The 25,103-nt window shown below is 41.3% G+C and overlaps 1 protein-coding gene across 9 annotated transcripts in view; it reads left to right on the plus strand.

The window, feature by feature from the left end:
- LOC134351835 (TOM1-like protein 2) overlaps positions 1 to 25,103 on the plus strand; it is a 175,696-nt gene that overhangs the window by 106,568 nt on the left and 44,025 nt on the right. For 7 of the 9 annotated variants that reach the window (XM_063058615.1, XM_063058616.1, XM_063058618.1 and 4 more), the window contains 4 exons: positions 5,972 to 6,020; positions 6,142 to 6,265; positions 10,161 to 10,290; positions 10,450 to 10,525. In XM_063058615.1, coding sequence (XP_062914685.1) covers positions 5,972 to 6,020; positions 6,142 to 6,265; positions 10,161 to 10,290; positions 10,450 to 10,525 — 379 coding nt within the window. Of the gene's footprint in view, positions 1 to 5,971; positions 6,021 to 6,141; positions 6,266 to 10,160; positions 10,291 to 10,449; positions 10,526 to 12,202; positions 12,626 to 12,649; positions 25,096 to 25,103 lie in introns of those variants that run through there. The other 2 variants (XM_063058621.1, XM_063058619.1) reach the window with 2 other exon arrangements.

A 25,103-nucleotide genomic window follows, 5' to 3' on the forward strand; every position in this document is an offset into this window, starting at 1 on the left:
TGAAGTTGGATGTTTCTCCCAATGATATAGAGGGAAGAACAGTGGTAAATGGAATGCACTGTTATAATACTTACTTAGACCAAATCTATAAATGATGCTCCAGATCTAGGTAGAAGCCAGCTGCAGGCTTTGTTGTTGTTTTCTTTTTAATGGGGAGATATATTCATAACAGAATTCAGGACAGTCTGGTAAAGCTCCTGGATTGGATGGTTTTTCTGTAGGATTTTATAAAAAAATTGAGAAATTGCTTTCTCCATATATATTGGAAACGCTTAAAGATTCCTTTTTGTTCAGAGAGTTACCTCCCACATTTTATGAAGCTTCTATTTCTTTAATTCTTAAGAAAGATGAAGACCCTACTGACTGCGCTTCATATAGACCTATTTCATTATTAAATGTGGATGCTAAAATTCTTTCAAAAATAATGGCTAATCGACTGGAGAATATTCTAGTTAAAATTAATTCTCAGGACCAAACAGGTTTTATAAAAGTCCGTTATTCCCTCTCTAATACTCGGAGACTGTTAAATGTTATATACTCAAACAACAGGAATTCTGCAGATGCTGGAAATTCAAGCAACACACATCAAAGTTGCTGGTGAACGCAGCAGGCCAGGCAGCATCTCTAGGAAGAGGTGCAGTCGACGTTTCAGGCCGAGACCCTTCGTATAACCCTAAATTTTATATACTCATCCCTTTCTAAGACTCCCCAATGTGTTGTTTCTCTTGATGCTGAAAAGGCATTTGATAGAGTTGAATGGAATTACTTATTTAACGTTTTAGAGAAATTCAACTTTGGTACTAATTTTAATAAGTGGATTAGAATGATATATAAAAGCCCTATTGCTACTGTTATTACTAATAATTGCAGATCTTTTTTTCGACTTTCGCGGGGTACGAGATAAGGATGTCCATTAAGTCCTGTTATTTAATTTGGTGTTGAAACCTTTGGCTATTGCACTTCTTGAAGCTCAAAGAATATTCAAAGAATTTCCATAAATGGGACTATTCATAAGATCTCCCTTTATGCTGATGATCTCTTAGTTTATGTTTCGAATCCTGAAGAATCCATTCCTAGTTTATTGAAATTATTAAATGAATTTGGAAAGTTTTTGGGATATAAACTAAACCTTTAAAAAGTGAACACAAAATAATCTGCGGATGCTGGGGTCAAAGCAACACTCACAACATGCTGGAGGAACTCAGCAGGTCGGGCAGCATCAGTGGAAAAGATCGGTCGACATTTCAGGCCGGAACCCTTCATCAGGACTGTAGGGGGAAGGGGCAGAGGCCCTATAAATAAGGTGGGGGGAGGGTGAGAAGGAGAAGGCTGGTAGGTTCCAGGAGAAGAACCAGTAAAGGGAAAGATAAAAGGGTGGGGGAAGGGAGGCAGGGAGGTGATAGGCAGGAAAGGTGAAGAAAGAATAGGGGAAAACACAATGGGTAGTAGAAGGAGGCGGAACCAAGAGGGAGGTGGTAGGCAGCTGGGGGAGGGGGCAGAGTGACATAGGGAGAGGGGGAGGGAATTACCGGAAGTTGGAGAATTCTATGTTCGTACCAAGGGGCTGAAGACTACCTAGACGGTATATGCGGTGTTGCTCCTCCAACCTGAGTTTAGCCTCATCATGGCAGTAGAGGAGGCCATGTATGTGAATTATATATATAATTTTTTATAGAAGTGAATTATTTCCTCTAAATGATTCTGCTTCTATATATGATGACATTCCTTTTAAAGTTACGGATTCTTTAAAATATTTAGGTATTATCATCACTAAAAATTATGGAGACCTTTATAGAACTAATTTGGTTCCTTTAGTGATTTTATGAAGCAATTATTTTGTAGATGGAATCCACTTACATTTTCGTTAGCTGGCCGAATTCATGCAGTTAAAATGATGATTTTACCAAAATTTTTATATGTATTTCAAAATACTCCTTTTTTTTAACTAAGAAGTTTTTTGATCAGGTTGATTCTATTATTTCATCTTTTGTTTGGAATAGTAAAAGACCAAGAATTGGAAAATATCATTTACAAAAATTAAAAAAGGATGGAGGTCTTGCTCTGCCTAATTTAAGAATGTATTATTGGGCTGTTAATATACGTTATGTGTTTTCTTGGTTATATTGGACTGATAAAAATGAACAACCACCTTGGGTTGATTTGGATTTGAAAGCTGTGAAACAATTTTACTTAACTTTGTTATTAGGAGCTTCTTTACCTGTACAACTAGCCAAAATTTCTAATCTAAATTTATATCCTATGATTAAGCAGACATTACGAATTTGGTACCAGTTTCATAATTTTTTTAATCTCAAAAACTTTAACCTTCTTAGTTTAATTTATCAAAATTATTTATTTAAACCTTCACTTAGTGACCCTACCTTTTTTCCTTGGAGGAATAAAGGAGATTATTCCTTCATGGATCTGTTCCAAGAAGGCCAAATGATGTCTTTTGAGAAATTAGTAACTTAATATTCTCTCTCGTACTCACATTTCTTGCAATATCTTCAGGTCAGATATTTCTTACAAGAATATTTAAGTAACTTTCGATATATACAAGATTCTGACCTGTTAGACATTACTTTGAAAATGAATCCTTCAGTGAAAGGTTTTATTGGGAAAATTTATAATTTACTATTACAACACTACAATTATCCTTAAGATTAAGCAAGATTGGGAAAGAGAGCTTAACATGACCTTGATAACAGAGTGCAAACACGAGGAAATCTACAGATGCTGGAAATTCAAGCAACACATGTCAAAGTTGCTGGTGAACGCAGCAGGCCAGGCAGCATCTACAGGAAGAGGTACAGTCAATGTTTTGGGCCGAGACCCTTCATCAGGACTAACTGAAGGAAGAGCTAGTAAGAGATTTGAAAATGGAAGGGGGAAGGGGAGATCCAAAATGATAGGAGAAGACAGGAGGGGGAGGGATGGAGCCAAGAGCTGGACAGGTGATTGGCAAAAGGGATATGAGAGAATCATGGGACGGGAGGCCTAGGGAGAAGGAAAAGGAAGAGGGGGAAAAAACCCAGAGGAAGGGCAAGGGGTATAGTCGGAGAAAAAGGAGAGAGAGAGAAAGAATGTGTGTATATAAATAAATAACAGATGGGAACATTCTGATATGAATCCACATTTTAATTCCACATCCCATTCCCATTTTGATATGTCTATCCACAGCCTCCTCTACTGTAAAGATGAAGCCACACTCAGGTTGGAGGAACAACATCTTATATTCCGTCTGGGTAGCCTCCAACCTGATGGCATGACCATTGACTTCTCTCACTTTCGCTAATGCCCCACCTCCCCCTCGTACCCCATCTGTTATTTACTTATATACACACATTCTTTCTCTCTCTCTTCTCTTTCTACCTCTGTCCCTCTGACTATACCCCTTGCCCATTCTCTGGGTCTTTTCCCCCCCTCCCCGTTTTCCTTCTCCCTGGGCCTCCTGTCCCATGATCCTCTCATACCCCTTTTGCCAATCACCTGTCCAGCTCTTGGCTCCATCCCTCCCCCTCCTGTCTTCTCCTATCATTTTGGATCTCCCCCTCCCCCTCCCACTTTCAAATCTCTTACTAGCTCTTTCTTCAGTTAGTCCTGACGAAGGGTCTCGGCCCGAAATGTCGACTGTACCTCTTCCTAGAGATGCTGCCTGGCCTGCTGCGTTCACCAGCAACTTTGATAACAGAGGATTGGTTGCGAATTTGAAGTTGGTTAACTCTTCTTCGATTTGTGCCAGTCACTCTTTAATTCAATTTAAAATTGTACATCGTTACAATTTGACAAAGGAGAGACTGTCTAAAATATTTCCTAATGTTGATAGTCAGTGTGATAGATGTAAAACTGAGACAGCTCCATTGACACATTTGTTTTGGTCGTGTTTTGTATTGAAACAGTATTGGAAATCTATTTTCTCTACGATTTCTAAAGCTTTAAAAGTTAATTTACAACCTAATAAATTGACAGTTTTGTTCAGTATAATCCCTCAATATATTCATGGTATTTCTATATCAGATCAACATGTAATTGTATTTGTCACATTATTGGCCAGAAGGGCTATTTTATTGAAATGGAAAGTTGCCTCTGCTCCCACCTTGATACAATGGTTCTCTCAGGTGATGTTATCTCTTAATTTGGAGCAAATCAGAAGTTGAACATTTGATCCTTGATTTGACTTTGAGAAAAGGTGGGGTTCTTTTGCCCACAACTATCATTTGATTTGAGTTAATTAAGATGGTCCCCTTCTGATTCTTGTTTAAATGGATTTGAGTTGGCGGATTGATGTTTTTCTTTTTTGGAAGCTTGTATGGCGTATAGCTCCGGGTTGTGCTCCCAATGGGTTTTTTTTTTGGTTTTTTTTCTGTTAGTAGGGTGTTTTTTGTTTTAGTTATTAGGGGTTCTTTTTCTCTTCTTTCTTTTTCCAAAAAAAAAGTTTTAACATTTTATTTTTTCTTATTATTATTGATATATTGTTTAGCTTTGTTAATCAGTTATTTGATAATTTAATTCTTATTGTACATATTGAAATGTTGACTTGATTCCTTTAATGTATTTTTGTTGATCTTCAATAATAATTAATAAAAAAGATTTTAAAATGAAATTGAAGTTGGATGTTTCTCCCAATGATATAGAGGGAAGAACAGTGGTAAATGGAATGCACTGTTATAATACTTACTTAGACCAAATCTATAAATGATGCTCCAGATCTAGGTAGAAGCCAGCTGCAAGCTTTGTAGTTGTTTTCTTTTTAATGGGGAGATATTCATAACAGAATTCAGGAAATGTGGTGGGAGATGATCAGAATCAGATTCAATATATATACAACATTATGTGTGTATATATATAAAATGAAATAAATAGTGTTAAGGAGGGAAAAATACTGAGCTATATGTTCATGGGTTCATTATTCATTCAGAAATTTGATAGCGAAGGAGAAAAGCTATTCCTGAACCATTGAGTGTGGGTCTTCAGGCTCCTGTATCTCTTCCTTTGTGGTAACAATGAGAAGAGAACATGTCCTGGGTGATGGGGGTCCTTAATGATAGATACTGTCTTTTTGAAGGTGTCCTCAATACTGGGGAGGCTAGTGCCCCAGATGGAGCTAGCTGAGTTTACAATTTTCTACATCTTTTTCCGATCCTTTGCAGTGGCCCCTCCATACTAGATAGTGATGCAACCAGTTAGAATCCTCTCCATGTAAAATTCAGGAACAGCTTCTTCCCCTCTGCCATCCGGTTCTTAAATGGACATGGAACCCTTGGACACTACCTCACTTTTTTTTGATATACAGTATTTCTGTTTTTTTTTGCACTTCTTAAAATTTATTCAATATACGTATACTGTAATTAATTTACCTGATTATTTATTATTTTTTTAAAATTTAATTTATTATTTTTTTCTCTTCTAGATTATGTATTGCATTGAACTGCTGCTGCTAAGTTAACAAATTTCATGTCACATGCCAGTGATAATAAACCTGATTCTGATTCTGAAATTTGCGAGTGTCTTTGGTGACATCCCGATTCTCTTCAAACTCCTAATGAAATATAGCCACTGTTATGCCTTCCTTGTAATTGCATTAATATATTAGGCCCAGAATAGATCCTCAGAGATGTTGATTCCCATCTGCTCACCCTTTCCACTTCTGATCCCTCGATGAGGTCTGGTGTGTATTCTTTCAACTTCACCTTCATGATGTCCACAATCAATTCTTTGATCTTACTGACATTGCAAAGTTGTTGCTGTGATACCACTCAAACAGCTGATGTATCTCACTCCTGTACACCTCCTCAACACCATCTAAAATTCTGTCAGCTATAGTTGTGTCATTGGCAATTATAGGTGGCTGTGCCTAGCCACACAATTTTGGATGTAGAGAGAGTAGAACAGTTGGCTAAGCACGCATTATTGAGATGCGCCAGCCTTTGAAGATAACATAAACTTTTTGTAATTTTTGTTTTCTGTGCAGATTTGAGCGATGCAGGACGGGATGTGTAAGTCCAAATACAGAAGACAGTGTAAGTGCTCACTATGCAAATTAATGAAATTTAATTGTTCTGAGAAAATAATTGCAAAGATTTTCATGGGCTGTGATATTCTAACAAGTTCATACATTCTCTTTCCTTCCTACTTACTCAGGTCTTGAATGAGGTTACAGATACAGATAATCTAATAGACTTGGGTCCAGGGTCCCCTGCAGTTGTCAGCCCAATGGTTGGTAACATGGCTGCACCTAGTCTGTCTTCACAGCTTGCTGGTCTAGGTAAATAAACTATTTTGTTTTATATTTTTAGTCAGATTATCTAAACCAACCAAAATTTGACCAGATTTGCTAATTCTTATTTAGAGTCTCAGTATTAGTATTAAAAGTATTGAAATCTTAACTAACCAAGTGGAAAGAATTTGACTCTGGGAAGTACAGATTGTGTCATTATTGGTGACTGCAGACAAAGTAAACTCAAACCAATTTACATCGGTGGTGCGCAAATGGAACAGGTCAAAAGCTTTAAGTTCCTCGGGGTCAAAATCACAAATGGCCTAACTTGGTCCAACCAAACAGAGTCCACTGTCAAGAAGGCCCACCAGTGCCTTTACTTCCTGAGAAGACTAAAGAAATTTGGGCTGTCCCCTAAAACCCTCACTAATTTTTATAGATGCACCGTAGAAAGCATTCTTCTAGGGTGCATCACAACCTGGTATGGAAGTTGTCCTGTCCAAGACCGAAAGAAGCTTCAGGAGATCGTGAACACGGCGCAGCATATCACACAAATCAATCTTCCGTCCTTGGACTCACTTTACACCACACGCTGTCGGAGCAGTGCTGCCAGGATAATCAAGGACATGACCCATCCAGCCAACACACTTTTCGTCCCTTTTCCCTCCGGGAGAAGGCTCAGAATCTTGAAGACTCGTACGGCCAGGTTTGGGAACAGCTTCTTTCCAACTGTGATAAGACTGCTGAACGGATCCTGACCGGGATCTGGGCCGTACCCTCCAAATATCCGGACCTGCCTCTCGGTTTTTTGCACTACCTTACTTTCCATTTTTCTATTTTCTATTTATGATTTATAATTTAAATTTTTAATATTTACTAATTTTACTATTTTTAATATTTAATATTTGTAATCCAGGGCGCGGCAAGCGCGGAATCAAATATCGCTGTGATGATTGTATGTTCTAGTATCAATTGTTTGGCGACAATAAAGTATAAAGTAAACTGGGCTACTGTTCATTTTGGCTGAGTTCTGGAGCATAGTTTTTCACTATGATATGTGGTTTACATTTAGAAACATAGGACCTACAGCACGATTAGGTCCTTCGGCCCACAAAGCTGTGCTGAACATATCCTTACCTTAGAAATTACCTAGGATTACCCATAGCCCTCTATTTTTCTGAGCTCCATACACCTGTCCAGGAGTCTCTTAAAAGAGCCTATCGTATCTACCTCCACCACCGTCGCCAGCAGCCCATTCCGCACACTCACCACTCTCTGCATAAAAAACTTACCCCTGATATCTCCTCTGTACCTACTTCCAAGCACCTTAAAACTGTGCCCTCTCGTGCTAGCCATTTCAGCCCTGGGAAAAAGTTTCTGACTATCCACACGATCAATGCCTCTCGTCATCTTGTACAGCTCTATCAGGTCACCTCTCATCCTCTGTCAATTATTAATAATTGCAACACATCTTCAGCAAAGTGTAATATACAAAGTAGACCTTACTTATCTGAGTTAATAGATCTCCACAGTCCTGTAAAATGAGGTATTTTTGTTTCTGTAATATTTGAGTCCTGAAGATATTGGCAACTATTCCTTATTATTTTTTTTATGCTTTCAAATTAAATACTATAGATAAGACAAAGATGCATCTTTTCTCAAATTCTTTGATGACAGAGTACATGTGTTCTGAGCAACTCACATAAAAGTTGCTGGTGAACGCAGCAGGCCAGGCAGCATCTCTAGGAAGAGGTACAGTTGCTGTTTCGGGCTGAGACCCTTCGTCAGGACTAACTGAAAGAAGAGCTGGTAAGAGATTTGAAAGTGGGAGGGGGAGGGGGAGATCCAAAATGATAGGAGAAGACAGGAGGGGGAGGGATGGAGCCAAGAGCTAGAAAGTTGATTGGCAAAAGGGATATGAGAGGATCATGGGACAGGAGGCCTAGGGAGAAAGAAAAGGGGGAGGGGGGAAGCCCAGAGGATGGGCAAGGGGGAAAGTGAGAAGGACAGAGGGAGAAAAAGGAGAGAGAAAAGAAGAATGTGTGTATATAAATAAATAACGGATGGGGTACGAGGGGGAAGTGGGGCATTAGCAGAAGTTTGAGAAGTCAGTGTTCGTGCCATCAGGTTGCAGGCTACACAGATGGAATATAAGGTGTTGTTCCTCCAACCTGAGTGCGGCTTCATTTTTACAGTAGAGGAGGCCGTGGATAGACATATCAGAATGGGAATGGGATGTGGAATTAAAATGTATGGCCACTGGGAGATCCTGCTTTCTCTGGCGGACAGAGCGTAGGTGTTCAGCAGAATGATCTTCCAGTCTGCGTCGGGTGTCGCCAATATATAGAAGACCACATCGGGAGCACCGGACGCGGTATATCACCCCAGCCGACTCACAGGTGAAGTGTCACCTCAGCTGGAAGGACTGTCTGGGGCCCTGAATGGTAGTGAGGGAGGAAGTGTAAGGGCATGTGTAGCACTTGTTCGATGATTTTAAGTTCCCCGGCCCCCACCGCTTTATTTTCACCATGGATGTCCAGTCCCTATATACTTCCATCCCCCATCAGGAAGGTCTCAAAGCTCTCCGCTTCTATTTGGATTCCAGACCTAATCAGTTCCCCTCTACCACCACTCTGCTCCGTCTAGCGGAATTAGTCTTTACTCTTAATAATTTCTCCTTTGGCTCTTCCCACTTCCTCCAAACTAAAGGTGTAGCCATGGGCACCCGTATGGGTCCCAGCTATGCCTGCCTTTTTGTTGGCTTTGTGGAACAATCTATGTTCCGTACCTATTCTGGTATCTGTCCCCCACTTTTCCTTCGCTACATCGACGACTGCATTGGCGCTGCTTCCTGCACGCATGCTGAGCTCGTTGACTTCATTAACTTTGCCTCCAACTTTCACCCTGCCCTCAAGTTTACCTGGTCCATTTCCGACACCTCCCTCCCCTTTCTAGATCTTTCTGTCTCTATCTCTGGAGACAGCTTATCTACTGATGTCTACTATAAGCCTCATTAACAATAATGACAAAACGGCATACAGAGAGGAGGTAGGATGGCTGGTAGAATGGTGCGAGCACAACAACTTGATTCTTAATGTGGACAAGGCTAAAGGGATGGTTGTGAACTTTAGGAAGGTACAGGCTGACCACTCCTCACTGCACATAAACTACTACTTCCAGGAGAGAGTTGAGAGCACCAAGTTTCTGGGTGTGCACATAATGGACGATCTCACCTCAACCCTCAACACCACCTCTTAGGCCAAGAAAGCACAGCAGCATCTTCACTTCCTGAGCAGATTGAGGCAAGCAAGGATTCCCCGCTGCCTCCCACATTCTAAACAATTTTTATAAGAGCACTAAATGAGTGTTTTGACCAGCTGCATCACAGTCTGGTACAGGAATTGCAAGGTATCTGACTACAAGACCCTAGAAAGGTTTGCAAGGACTGCTGAGAGGATCATTGGGGGCTCTCTTCCACACATCCGAGATATTTATCAGGAGCATTCTGTACACAGGGCCCTCATCATTGTCAGTGTTCCCTACTATTTGTCTCATAAACTCTTTGAACCCCTACCATTAGGGAAGAGGTACCGGAGCATTAGGGCTAAGACTTAGGATGAGAAACAGCTTCTTCTCCCAGGCCCTGAGGTTACAGAACTTCTTGCCACCACCCAGGTCCAGGTCTCTTCATGCATGAAGCATCAGTAGTGTATACTGTTTAATTTTTGACTTGTGTCATAAATGCACATTATTTGATAATTTATTTGTGGTTATATTACCTTATATGTCATGTGTGAGTTATATATACTGTGTTGTGTGTCTTGGTCTGGAGGAATGTCGTTTGAGTTGGCAGTATGTATGTATGTATGTGGTTGAATGACAATAAACTTGGAACTTGAACTTCCCTGTGTTAATATAACTGCCTCTGTAATTTTTCTTCCAGATCTGGGTACAGATAGTGTTAGTGGAACCCTGAGTTCTTTGCCCAGTTGCCATCTGGACACTCATGACTCTGCTAACTTTGATATGTTTCCACAAACCAGAAGCTGTTCCCTGGCTGATCAGCACCAAAAGTAAGTCCTTTGCTTCAGTATCTGAGCATTTTGACATCTAACTGTGAATATATGCAGTACTTACAATGCAGAGTTAATGATTTATTACTTACAATGAAGAGTTAATCCACTGGATACCAAATCTACTTTGAATATTTGAAATAATTTTCTTGGTTGTAGTGTAATGTACACAGATTCACAGTCAGCTGGAGGATTGGCAACTACTCTTGAAGATCAGGAAAATAATGCAACAGAGGTAAGAACTTCAACTTTGTTTTTTTTTATTACTAATTTTTTATTGCAACGTCAACAAATTACATTCAATACAACCAATTGACAATTACATTTTGACTGTTTATCCCAGCCACCCCCCAGCCTTTATCACCATCCCCCCTCCACCCCTCTCTCCCCCCCATCCCTCCCCCTCCACCAACCAACTGAATAGTAGTGCGTACACAGACAAAGCATTCCTATTTTAACAAAAGATCTTTTAAGTTAGATATCAAATTTGTCCACATTATGATTGTGTTTGGTCGTGCATTATTTACTCTTGCTGATGAAAGCTCCAGGTAAGAAATGTCCAAAAAGCTCCGAAGCCAGTGAGTATTTGAAATACCATGGTGAGGTTTCCAACGCTGGACTACAATCTTCTTAGCTGCAGTCAGGCCTGCCAGCCAGACTTTGCATGTTTTTTCCGTAAGGGAAAGGTGGGAATCATTATTTAGATGTTTCTAATTTATCTGTGTTGCTCATCTTCCCTTGGATCTGTTGTTGTAAGTTCCCACCCCACCTCCCATCACCCCTCGCATTCAACCCTTTACTTTGTAACATCTGTGAGTGTCACTTAGCAATGTCAGACACCGAACATTAACATTAACCACCCCCCTCTAGCAGCAACAAATTAGAAAGGCAAAGCAGTTCTCATAGACAACCATATCAAAGAGACAAGAAAAAAAACCTGGACAAACCCGTTAACCTATATAATTAAAACTATTTCCGTCTCAAATATAGTATAACACATAATCAAGACCCCCAACAGAACTCCTGCGAGAAACTGTTGCTTTAATAGACCGTCGCTTAGTGATGGCGCCAGTGAAGTCTTATCTAGTGGCCAGGAACGTAATCAAGTCTACTGGAGACGTAATGTTCTAAAGTTATTCAGAACAAACTGCTGTTTTTCAGCTTCATTCTTGATGAAGTATGACATTTGGGTGTATTGAGTATCACCTTAGAAAGAAAAAGATAAAAAGTAAATCTGGGCGGACTTATATCACCTTACCATGTTATCCTTGTACTAACAAGTTAATTGAGCCATTACCTTAAAACTCTGACCTGCAATACTCAGAAACAATTGGTCCCTTAATTAACTAAATACAAAAGTGCAATGAATGACTTTCCAATAAAAGAATAACCAGAAAACTTCACACCTGGGATGTTAACTTGCCCGTGCCTGTTAGATTGCGCATACAGGCTGGTCTGAGCTCTTAATGCAGTTCCATCTCCTCCTGAAGGGCGGGTGGACTTTGCCCAGGGTCTTCTTCCATATCTCCCAGCACCGATGATTTCAGAGCTTCTTTCGCTTCCTCTGCCGAGTTAAATGACATCTTCATGCCCTTGATAGTCACTCTCAAAATCACCGGGTATATGAGGAACGAGTCGATCCCCTTCTGTTGAAGCTTAGCGCGGATCTCCTTGTATCCCTGCCATTCCTAAATATCAAAATTACTGTAAAGAACAGTGAACAGTAAAGAACTAAATCAAATCAATTTTTGGTGTGACCACCCTTTGCCTTTAAACCTGCATCCATCCTCTCAGGTACACTGTCATGCAGTTTTATAAGAAACTCGGCTGCTAGGTTGCTCCAAACTTCTTGGACAACCTCCATAGTTCTTGTGCAAGACTTTGGCTGTCTCGATTGCTTCTGTCTCTGCAGGTAATCTCAGGCAGCCTCGATGATGTGAACAGGGCTCTGTGGAGGCCGTACCATCTGTTGCAGAACTCCTTGTTCTTCTTTTTGCTAAAGATAGTTCTTTATGACCTTGGAAGAGTGTTTGGGGTCATTATCCTGTGGCAGAATGAAGTGGGGACTGATCAGAAGCCTCTCTTGATGGGTACTGTGTGACAGATGAGAATCTGCTTCTATTTCTCAGCACTGAGAATTCCATTATTCTGACCAGATCACCAACTTCATTTGCACAAATACAGCCAGGGGACCTCTACCATGTTCATGGTTGGCAGCAGACACTCATCCATGTAGTGCTTTCCAGCTCTTCTATGAACAAAATGCGTCCTGTTTGAGCCAAAAAAAAATCAAATTATGACTTGTCTAGAGCACTTGCTGCAACTGTTCAGCACCCAATCCTTGTGTTTTTCTGTGTAGGTAAACCTTTTGGCTTGTTTCCACTCCAGAGGAACAGCTTTTTGACAGCAACTCTTCCATGAAGAACACTTCTGATAAGGCTTCTCCAGACTGTAGAGGGGTGTACTTGGGTTCCATTTGTTCCTATGAGTTCAGAACTGATAGCGGTGTGGGACGACTTCTGATTTAGAAGGGATGTCAGTTTGATGTATCTCTCATCAGCTGCACTCAGTTTCTGTGGCCGACCACTGTGTTTCTGGTCTTCAATCTTGCCTGTTACTTTGTGATTCTTCAGAAGAGCTTGGACAGCACATTTTGAACTCCTGTCTGTAGCAAAATTTCTTCTTGGGAGAGATCTTGCTGATGCAGGATGACCTCTTTGTGTCTTGTTGCTGTGCTTACTCTTGCCGTGTTGTCAGAATTGATGATTTGAAGGTTAAACAGTCACATCTGCCACACACTCACCTTTTAGTTGGTTGTCCTTCACTCAGTTTGATTCCTTATACACCCATTTCTGTTCCAGTTTGATTCCTTGTACAGGTATGCGTCACTTAATGTCCATGATATGTTCTGTGAAATTGGACATTATATGATTTGGACATTGTGCGAACACCATATTATATACTTAGAAAACCTATATGGAGTACTGTAGTGTACCTGTATTGACTAAATAGCCAAGAACTTACACTAAAACTGTGTACTGTACACTATAATACATACATACACTATAATTTTTATTTCATTTTAACCTTTTGAATTTTTTTCACCTTTTAAACTTTTATGTAAATACTTTCTGAGCCTATATCACACACAATTTATCAGAGATGATCAGGATCATCCACATCACTGTTCTCAACTTCCTCATAGTGTTCCACTGGAAGAGTTTCAGGTCGAATAACCTGCGTTTGGAAGCCATGATGCACTTTACGGTAATATTTTCGAAAGAAAATTAAAACAGAGAGATAACGCTACTACACTGAAGAGACGCGTGATACACGAGATTGGTTACATCCGCTACGTCACGTTCTCCGATTGAGACTACGGACGGATATGCGATCAGACGTTGTCCAAATGGACGTTAAGCGGCGCACACCTGTACACCATTTCTGTTTCAGTTAATCAGTTTAGTTCATTCAACTCATTGTCATTGATGATTAGCACCTGTTTGTTATTTCTGTTTAATCATTCACTGGGCAAGATACCTACAAAGTAATTTAGCTTTTATTTGAAAAGTGGTCTGTTACTTATGAAGCCACACTCAGGTTGGAGGAACAACACCTTATATTCCGTCTGGGTAACCTCCAACCTGATGGCATGAACATCGACTTCTCTAACTTCCGCTAAGGCCCCACCTCCCCCTCGTACCCCATCTGTTACTCATTTTTATGCACACATTCTTTCTCTCACTCTCCTTTTACTCCCTCTGTCCCTCTGAATATACCTCTTGCCCATCCTCTGGGTCCCCCCCCCCCCCCGTCTTTCTTCCGGGACCTCTTGTCCCATGATCCTCTCGTATCCCTTTTGCCTATCACCTGTCCAGCTCTTGGCTCCATCCCTCCCCCTCCTGTCTTCTCCTATCATTTTGGATCTCCCCCTCCCCCTCCAACTTTCAAATCCCTTACTCACTCTTCCTTCAGTTAGTCCTGACGAAGGGTCTCAGCCTGAAACGTCGACTGTACCTCTTCCTAGAGATGCTGCCTGGCCTGCTGCGTTCACCAGCAACTTTGATGTGTGTTGCTTGAATTTCCAGCATCTGCAGATTTCCTGTTGTTTGCTGTTACTTAATATGTTACCTTATTTAATGAAGTACAGAAATTATCTGCAACATTTGATTTTTTGGAAAATGAATGTTTGGAAATCTTAAATTTGATCTTTACTAATCCAGAACACAAAAACATATCTGAAACAGCTTTTACATAAAAAAATCTAGGGTGCCCAAGACTTTTGCACAGTACTGTACTTTTCAGCATAGCTATTGTGTAAGTAGATTTGAACTTCTTAAATAGAGTTCAAGCAAAATACCTAATTCTGTGGCACAAAGAGAGGATAGTCTGCTCAGTGGGCCCATACTAAATGCCAACAGAGCTATCCCGTCAGTCTCAATCACCTTCCGCTTCCCCTTCCACAACTTATCTTCCCTTGCATGCTGTTGCTGCATGAATGAAGTCACCGGAGCAAAGTACTGGCAGCTCTGAAGCAACCTCTTTATTCAACAAAGCAAGGCATTTCTGGTGTAAAGGTCCCAGGGGCCCAGTGTGGGGCCCAATATTTTATGTGTTAAACATCAAATGATAATTCCATATCTACAATGCTTTGTTTGAAACTACACACAAGCTTCACACCATCTGATTCGCACCCACACCACAGACATCTAAATTATTTTTTATCAACTGTCTGGTGTGTGATTCATGGCTTTTAGGAACCTATTGTTCATTTTAAATGTACAATTTACATTCAGATTTGAAGATTGGTGGCTGAGAAGTCAATTGCTAAATGTAAATATGCTAAACCCAAAAATCACTCTTAACATATGCCATCAACCACAAGTCATTGCCCTTTGATTCTTTTGTTACATCAAAATATTAAGGGATAGTTAACTGATAGCCAGTTAATCAACAATTAATCTTTGGGATTTTGCTGAGAACTGGAGCATGAAACATAACCCACAAACCACAGGGAGAACTTGCAAAATTTACACAGAATTCTTTATGCTTGTTTCAGAATAATTATGGTATTTGAGGATTGATAACAATTTACTGTGTTTGTAGATTCCTGTTCCTGCTAAAACATTGCAAATGTTTGGTTGCATTTGTGTTTTTTGTATTTCAGCAAATAACTGCTGCTGTGCCTGTGGTTGTCTGTGTAGTTATAATTATCCAGTTATAATGCCCTGGTTAAGATTCTTACTGCAATGCTGTGAGGTATTTTATTTTAGCAGTTTTCTGTCAAAGCAGTATGTCCTGCTGGTAAAAGTGTTTTGGCTTCAGCTAAAGACAAGGAGCCATGTTGTCCAATTTAGGAATGTTGTGTCAGCCAATTGTAACTTTCTGCCCAGTGGAAGATTTGGGAAAGTAGGAGGGATCAGATTTCTGAAAGACAATAGTCTGGTTTGGGGTCTTCTGGCGGGAGCTGTGGAGCGGAACATAAAGGAAGATGCCACAGAGTACCGTTGGAAGGAGAGTCTCCATTGCAAGAAGTGCTTTGTGTAGATGAATAGCTCCAAGGATGATGGGCCAATACTCCTGAAAGAGCCAATTTGTTTGAGAAGGTCTTCGAGGGAAGTTCAGCATGTGGTGTGTGCTTTCACGCAGCCCATGAGTCCAGCACAAGTAAAGCGATACACCCCCAACTACTCCAGAAATGAGCCCCAATGTTTATGTGCACATTGGACTGGTTTAACTGTTATCGGTCCTTTTTATTTTCCTTTACTTTTTCTGTAACTGTTTCTTAAAGTTGAAAATTTGTTAAATATACATGCTTTATAATTTTATGCTGGTGTACGAGCTGTCATTTCTGGGATACTGATAACTATGTATGGGTACACAGCATTCACTACAACCTACGTTCCTTAATTGGATCATCCTAACTTTCCTGTTTGGTTGAACCCCAAATCATAACGACCCTAGACATGTATTGTTTATGAAAGGTGACCTTCTCACCGCTGAGTCATGTCTGAGGTTGGCTGCTGTGTGAATGCTGTTTAAGGATTGATTAAGCAGTTAATTTATTTGTTTAAGCCAGTGTTTAAACTCATGTTTGTGGAAAATGAGGTTCATTGTAATTTAGGGTACTTTATTATGGATGCTGTGGGCATTAAGCTTTGGTGCAATTCGAAGAGGATATCCATAAGTAATACTTACGTTCCAAGCGGAGTGGATGTCCAAATTCCTGATAAAGTGCTACTTTGAGCGCTGAGTTCTGTGAAAGTGTTGGGAAAAGTTACACTGATTGAATGGCATTTTGACCAGTCAGCTGGTATGGATGTCATGTTAGTCCAGGCTACCAGTAATGTAACTGAAGTCACGCTGCCCAATAGGATAAAGGCACCTGGAGAGCTGGGGCCATGACCAGTTTATATCTCTAGAGAATGGGGGGAATGTAGCTGAGGGTGAAGGCTTTAAAGACAAGTTGTTCTCGTTTCTGTGAAGTGAGGGAAAGGAGTAGTCATATGTGAAAGGTCTAATAGGTCCTTCAGTGGTTGATTTATGTAGATTCTGAGCTGGTTTTGGCGACTACATCTCTGGTTGATAATTGCCAAAGTGTACCTGCAGAGAGCCAAAGTTATCATAGGCTGGGAGTGTTCTCTGGAGTCAAGCGCACACCCGATGGGGAAGAAGAATATGAGGCTTGGGCTGAGCAGACATCTCAGTTACTGGATACCAGATAATATGAAAAAACAGAGACTGGTGAACAGCTGAAAGGGTCCAGCAGCTGATGTAGTGAGGTTCCTAAAGGCGGAAAACCCATTAGCCACATTAGCTAATTACTTGCAAACCCTGGAAGTTGCTTTTGGCACTACTGAAAATTCAGCTGATCTTATGGTGAAATTTAGGCGCATATTCCAGGAGAAAGGAGAGGAGCTGCTTGCCTACCTTTTCAAGTTGGAGAAACTGCTGCATTGTTTGTGCCACCCAGGGGTCATTCAGCTGTCTGAGAAAAATTGCTTGAGGATGGAGCAAGTTGTGAAGGGCATGCTGTCACATGACGTGATTGCTTTACGTATTCAAATGACCCACAAGATGCGCTCTCTTTTATCGAGTTACTCAGAGAAGTTAGAGAGGAGGAAAACATGAATGAGAAGTGGAACATTTCCAAAAGTGGAGTAGTGTCTTCAGTGATAGCCTCTGCTGCTAAAGTAACCACTGATGCCACAGAGATGGAGCTTTTGAGGACTGAGGTGAAAAGCCTTCAAGCTGAGCTGACTTGATGGATATCTGCTGTTTCAGCTGAATGCAATATATCCGTTGGGAACCCTGACCCGCTTGTAGGACTTACGATGTAAAGGAATGCTGCGAAAAATGTCTCTTGACTAGAGAGGCAACTGGAATTTTCTTTTACAACTGTAGATAAGATGGATATTTCAGTTTTCAGTTTAAAACTGTGCTCTCTCGTGTTAGCCATTTCAGCCCTGGGAAAAAGCCTCTGACTATCCACACAATCAATGCCTCTCATCATCTTATACACCTCTATCAGGTCACCTCTCATCCTCCGTCGCTCCAAGGAGAAAGGGCCAAGTTCACTCAACCTATTCTCAAAGGGCATGCTCCCCAATCCAGGCAACGTCCTTGTAAATCTCCTCTGCAGCCTTTCTATAGTTTCCACATCCTTCCTGTAGTGAGGTGACCAGAACTGAGCACAGTACTCCAAGTGGGGTCTGACCAAGGTCCTATACAGCTGTATCATTACCTCTCGGCTCATGAACTCAATCCCACGGTTGATGAAGGCCAATGTACTGTATGCCTTCTTAACCACACAGTCAACCTGCACAGCAGCTTTGAGTGTCCTATGGACATGGATCCCAAGATCCCTCTTATCCTCTACACTGCTAAGAGTCTTACTATTAATACTAAATCCTGCCATCATATTTGACCTACCAAAATGAACCACCTCACACTTATCTGGATTGAACTCCATCTGTCTCTTCTCAGCCCAGTTTTGCATCCTATCAATGTCCCACTGTGACCTCTGACAGCCCTCCACACTATCCACAACACCCCAAACCTTTGTGTCATCAGCAAATTTACTAACCCATCCCTCCACTTCCTAATCCAGGTCATTTATAAAAATTACAAATAGCAGGGATCCCAGACAGATTCCTAACGGCACACCACTGGTCACCAACTTCCATACAGAATATGACCTGTCTCCAACCACTCTTTGCCTTCTGTGGGCAAGCCAATTCTGGATCCACAAAGCAATGTCCCCTTGGATCCCATGCCTCCTTTACTTTCTCAATAAGCCTTGCATGGGGTACCTTGTCAAATGCCTTGCTAAAATCCATATACACTACATCTACTGCTCTACCTTCATCAATGTGTTTAGTTCACATCCTCAAAAAATTCAGTCACGCTCATAAGGCACAACCTGTCCTTGACAAAGCTATGCCGACTATTCCTAACCATATTATGCCTCTCCAAATGTTCATAAATCCTGCCTCTCAAGATCTTCTCCATCAACTTGCCAACCACTGAAGTAAGACTCACTGGTCTATAATTTCCTGGGCTATCTCTACTCAGTTTCTTGAATAAGGGAACAACATGTGCAACCCTCCAATCCTCCGGAACCTCTCCTGGCCCCATTAATGACGCAAAGATTGTTGCCAGAGTCTCAACAATCTCCTCCCATGCCTCCCACAGTAGCCTAGGGTATATCTCATTCGGTCCCAATGACTTATCCAGCTTGATGCTTTCCAAAAGCTCCAGCTCATCCTCTTTCTTAATGTCTATATATTCAAGCTTTTCAGTCCGCTGTAAGTGATCCCTACAATCGCAGTGATCCTTTTCTGTAGTGAATACTGAAGCAAAGTATTCATTAAGTACTTCTGCTGCAGGTATCTCCTCTGGTTCCATACACACTTTTCACTGTCACACTTAATTGGTCCTATTCTCTCACATCTTATCCTCTTGCTCTTCACATACTTGTAGAATGCCTTGGGGTTTTCCTTAATCCTGCTCGCCAAGGCCTTCTCATGGCCCCTTTCTGGCTCTCCTAATTTCATTCTTAAGCTCCTTCCTGCTAGCCTTATAATTTTCTAGCTCTCGATCATTACTTAGTTTTTTGAACCTTTCGTAAGCTCTTCTTTTCTCGTTGACTAGATTTTCAATAGCCTTTGTACACTATGGTTCCTGTACCCTACCATACTTCCCCTGTGTCATTGGAACATACCTATGCAGAACATCACGCCAATACCCCCTGAACATTTGCCACATTTCTGCGATACATTTCCCTTAGAACATCTGTTCCCAATTTATGCTTCCAAGTTCCTGCCTGATAGCTTCATATTTCCCCTTACTCCAATTAAACACTTTCCTAACTTGTCTGTTCCTATCCCTCTCCAGTTCTATGGTAAAGATAGAAGTGTGATCATTATCTCCAAAATGCTCTCCCACTGAGAAACTTGACACCTGACCAGGTTCATTTCCCAATACCAGATCAAGTACAGCCTCTCCTCTTGTAGGCTTATCTATATATTGTGTCAGGAATCCTTCCTGAGCACACCTAACAAACCCCACCCCATCTAAACTCCTTGCTCGCGGAAGATGCCAATCAATATTTGGGAAATTGAAATTTCCCACCACAACAACCCTGTTATAATTGCACCTTTCTAGAATCTGTCTCCCTATTTGCTCCTCGATGTCCCGGTTACTATTGGGTGGTCTATAAAAAACAAAACTTCCACCCACAGAGACTCAGTAGACAATCTCTCCATGACTTCCTCCTTTTCTGCAGCCGTGACACTATCTCTGACCAACAGTGCCACGCCCCCAGCTCTTTTGCCTCCCTCCCTGTCCTTTCTGAAACATCTAAAGCCTGGCACTCTAAGTAGCCATTCCTGCCCCATGAGGCATTCAAGTCTCTGTAGTGGCCACAACATCGTAGCTCCAGGTACTGATCCACGCTTAAGTTCATCTGCTTTGTTCATGATTTTCATTGCATTAAAATAGACACATCTCAAACCATCAGTCTGAGCTTATCCATTCTCTATCACCTGCCTATCGTCCCTCTCACACTGTCTACAAGCTTTCTCGATTTGTGAGCCAACCGCCCCTTCCTCCATCCCTTCAGTTCGGTACCCACCACCCCGCGCCCCCCCCCAAGCAATTCTAGTTTAAACTCTCCCTAACAGCCTTTGCAAACCTCTCTGCTAGGATATTGGTCCCCCCTCGGATTCAAGTGCAGCCCATCCTTGTACAGGTCACGCCTGTCCCAAAAGAGGTCTCAGTGATCCAGAAATCTGGATCCCTGCCCCCCGCTCCAATCCCTCCTTTATCCTCCACCTCACCCTATCCCTATATTCACTGTCACAATAATCCCGAGATTACTACCTTTGAGGTCCTGCTTCTCAACTTCGTAACTCCCTGTTGTCTGTTTTCAGGACCTCGTCCCTTTTCCTACCTATGTCGTTGGTACCAATATGTACCATGACCTCTGGCTGTTCACCTTCCCACTTCAGGATATCATGGACGTGATCAGAAACATCCTGGACCCTAGCACCTGAGAGGCAAACTGCTATCCATGTTTCTTTCCTGCGTCTACAGAGTTGTCTGTCTGACCCCTTAACTATAGAGACCCTTATCACTGCTGCTGTCCTCTTCCTTTCCCTACCCTTCTGAGCCACAGGGCCAGACTCTTTACCAGAGGCACGGTCACTGTTGCTTCCCCCAGGTAGGTCATTCCCCCACCCCCCCAACAGTACTCAAACTACTTATTGTTAAGGGGGACAGCCACTGGGGTACTTTCTAATATCTGATTCTTGCCCTTCCCTCTTCTGACTGTTATCCACTTATCTGTATCCTGAGGCTCGGTGTGACTACTTGCCTATAGCTCCTTTCTATCAGCTCCTCACTTTCCCTGACCAGATGAAGGTCATCGAGCAGCATCTTCAGTTCCCTAACCCAGTCCCTAAGGAGCTGGAGCTTGATACACTTGGCGCAGATGTGGCCCTCCAGGAGACTGGGAGTCTCCTGGACATCCCACATCCAACACCCTTGTACAGAACACCAGCCTCACAGAGATACTTACTATTTCTATTCTTCACACGTAACTTAGCTCACCTCGACCTTTTATTGCTGAAGCCCCATTGAGCCAAAGTCCTCCTACTCTGACTCCCTCTATTACATCATCCACTCCTCTGAAGCCTGCTCTGTAAAGCTGTCTTCTTTTTAAACTCTTCCCGATGGTCTAACTCACCGATGTCCACACGCCTGCATAGTCGTTCCTCGATCAAGGGCTCTCGTCAGTGAGGTAGGATGTCCTATTACCACCTTAATTAGACTTAGCTTAGTTGTCTTGTTTGGTTTGCTCTGATACAACGCAAGGCTATAGGAAGAGCTATAGGTCATTGTATGCCTTCCTCATGATACTTAGTTTGTCATTGTTTAATGATTCCATTCATTTGTTCAACTTGTCCTGATGTTCTGGGTGATGAGGACAATGAAAAGACCATTCAATGTTTATCAGTCAGCATAGTTCCTGACAGACACTCCAGAGAAATATTTTCCTTGGTCAGAGTCGATGTGACATAGCAGTCCCCATCTAGGAGTGTAGTCCTTGATCAGAGCATTTGCTGTATTTGTCACAGTGGTTTTCCTTACTGGGATAACTTCCACCTGTCTTGAAAACTTGTCTACTGTTACCAATATGTCTGTTTTTCCTTGACCCTTCAGCAAAGTAATGTAGTCCACTTGCAAGTGTAAACATAGACCAGGTGGGGCAGGAGCACTTAATTGTAGCAGCTTTTCTGCTTCTCCAGGATGCATTTTCAAGCAAAAGGGAGGGCATACAACAAAGCAAAAATCAGTGGGAAGACAGAAGATTGGGAAGCTTTTTGCAACCTACAGAGAGCAACTAAAAGAATCAAAGATGAAATATGAAAGCAAGCTAGCAAACAATGTCAAAATGGATAATAAAAACTTTTTCAAGTATGTAAAAAAATAAGAGATATGAGAGTGGATATAGGACCGCTAGAAAATGTGTCTGGAAAAAATAATGTGTCTGACAAGGAGATGGCAAATGAACTAATTGATTATTTTGCATCAGTATTCACTGTGGAAGACACTAGCAGTGTACCAAATGTTGAAGGCTTTGAGGGAAGAGAAGTGAGTGCAGTTCTATTACAAGGGAGAAGATGCTCAAAACCTGAAAGACCTAAAGGTGCATAAGTCACCCGGACCAGATGAACTGCACTGTAGGGTTCTGGAAGAGGTAGTGGTAGAGATTGTGGAGGCCATAAAGACCATTTGAAATAGGAGCATTAGTAATGATCTTTCAAAAAATCATTGGACTCTAGCATGGTGCCTGTGGACTGGAAAATTGCAAATGTCACTCCACTCTTTAAGAAAGGAGGAAGGCAGCAGAAAGGAAATTATAGACCCGTTAGCCTGACCCTGATGGTTGGGAGGATAGAGGGATGTCCATTTAAAACAGAGATGTGGAGAAATTTATTTAGCCAGAGGGTGGTGAATTTGTGGAATTTATTACCACAGGAAGCTGTGGAGGCCAGGTCATTGGATGTATTTAAGGCAGAGCTTGATAGATTTTTGATTAGACACTGCAACTAAGGTTAGAGGGAGAAGACCAGGGAGTGGGGCTGCTAAGGGGAAAGGAGGATCAGCCATGACTGAATGGCAGAGTAGACTTGATGGGCCAGATGGCCTAATTCTGTTCCTATGTCTTATGGTTTTACGCATCTTTCAAATGTTGGTCAAGCTTGTGCCCTGAACTTTGGATTCCATCACCATTGGGAGAATCTATCAATAATCTCTTGCTCTCTGGTGTCCCATGGAGTATATTTGCTGTGCCAGATAAGGAAGCAACATAGTTGGGGCTACAAGTCTATATGGATTCGATACTCCATCACTATTTAACTTACCATCATTCTCCATCTAGAACCACTTTTCCCATCTGAGGCATTGAATTTGCATCTCTCAGACATCTTTTGTGTTTGTCTGTGATACAGAGTTCAACTTCGTTTCCATAATTTCAGACATCAGGCTCACTGCATATGTTCTTGGTACTTCTTTTATTTCATTTATTCTTTCCCATGCTGCCTTTTTTGCAATTCCAACTGAGAATGCATTTCCAGTGTAGTCATTTTGGAGTAACTTTTACATTTTAATATGATGACAACTACTGACTGTTGTTGTATGACATCAATAAGTTGGCCATTCTTGATTGGAGTTCCTACAGCTGTAAGAAATCCTCTTTGTCTCTGTAAGTTTCCAAACTCATGAACAATTCCAAAAGCATGTTGCAAATCAATGTAGATGCTGTTCGTCCAGCTGCCAACTTACAGGCTTCAGTCAAAGCTTTCAGTTCTGCCTATGGCACAGAGGTACCAGAAGCCATGCTTCCTGATGCAGGCATTTCATTTCCAGAAACAATCATTCAAACTACCCCCTCAATCGTTGAGGAGCCATCAGTGTATAAAATCAGAACTTTGGTAGAGTTAACCAACAGGATGCTGACAATCTCCATGTACTTGAATTAAGACTGCTATCATGTGTTTGTCATTGACATACAGGGTAAATGATTAACCTGTGTCAGGGATTCTTAATGCAGGTGCAGTACACAATGTCACCTCTAAAGTTTGAAATGTTTTCAGTTGTTCTTCATTAAGAATCACAGGGTTGTCTAAGCAATTGCTGCCCTTCAGCAGATTGTTGAGTGGTTGAGCAATTGTTAATGAATCTGCCACTAGCTTGTCAGTATATTGATTAACAATGGTTTTATATTCAGTCCTGTGTGTCTTCAGTGTCTTGGTCTTTATTGGATCAATCTGCATCAAGCTGTCAATCTTATTGTTTCATCACTGTTATCTTCACTTGAGTCGCCAGTGGCCACTGTACAATCCTTCTCATATCCATCCTGTAATTCTTCGACATTCAGATGGTGCTGCTGTTCCTGGAGTCTGACTGTGTAGGCTGTAATTCTCCTGAGTTTGGATGGTGGCACTGTGTAGGGAGATTGTTCAATGTGAGCTGTAGTTCCTTGGGTAGAGTACCAGGAGTAACATGATCTAGCAGCGTCACTGGAAGCATCACTAGCAGGACTGCCCATCTGAAGTCACAGCTGCACTTTCTTACATTGCTTCAGTTTACCTTCAAACTCCTTACAATGCATATTGATTGAATTACCATGTTGTTCTTCCACACTTAACATTAATGCAAAGATTTGCTCTTTAGACTTTTTGCTGTCTCATGCTTATTTTTGTAGTTTATCGCAGATTTCACATTTCTTTTGATTATTAAAAGACTTTACTCATCCAGTTAACTCCTTCAATTGTTCACATATTCGATTAAACTGACCATACAGTCTTACCTCTGAGTCAGTAGCATCTATTTTCTGATTCCTATCCCATACTTTCACAATATCATTTTGGAGCCACATGTCATTACATTGAATATTGATGGTATACTTAGTCCAGACTTCCTCAATAATCTTATCAAACTTAAATGTTTCATTTAGGTAAGAGTTTTTAGTAGGTTTCATGACTTTGATCATTGTTTAAATTCAGTCTTAATTCATACGTACTTTTTATTACTGTGATCTTGAAATTTTAATAATTTGCAGCTGAAATTTTAACAGGTTGTGCTGCAACCCAAATTTAATTCCTTTTCCCCATATGCTCTGTTAGTTTTCATGTATTTAAGTTTCTTCAAATACTCCACTGGGTTGCATGCATTTAATTATTTTTATCCATCCTCCACTGCTTGTGCAAATTTAATTTTTGATGCTCTACCAGTTTGTATTTCTC

Source organism: Mobula hypostoma, chromosome 9 (assembly GCF_963921235.1).
Source record: "Mobula hypostoma chromosome 9, sMobHyp1.1, whole genome shotgun sequence".
In the NCBI taxonomy this organism is placed as follows: domain Eukaryota; kingdom Metazoa; phylum Chordata; class Chondrichthyes; order Myliobatiformes; family Myliobatidae; genus Mobula; species Mobula hypostoma.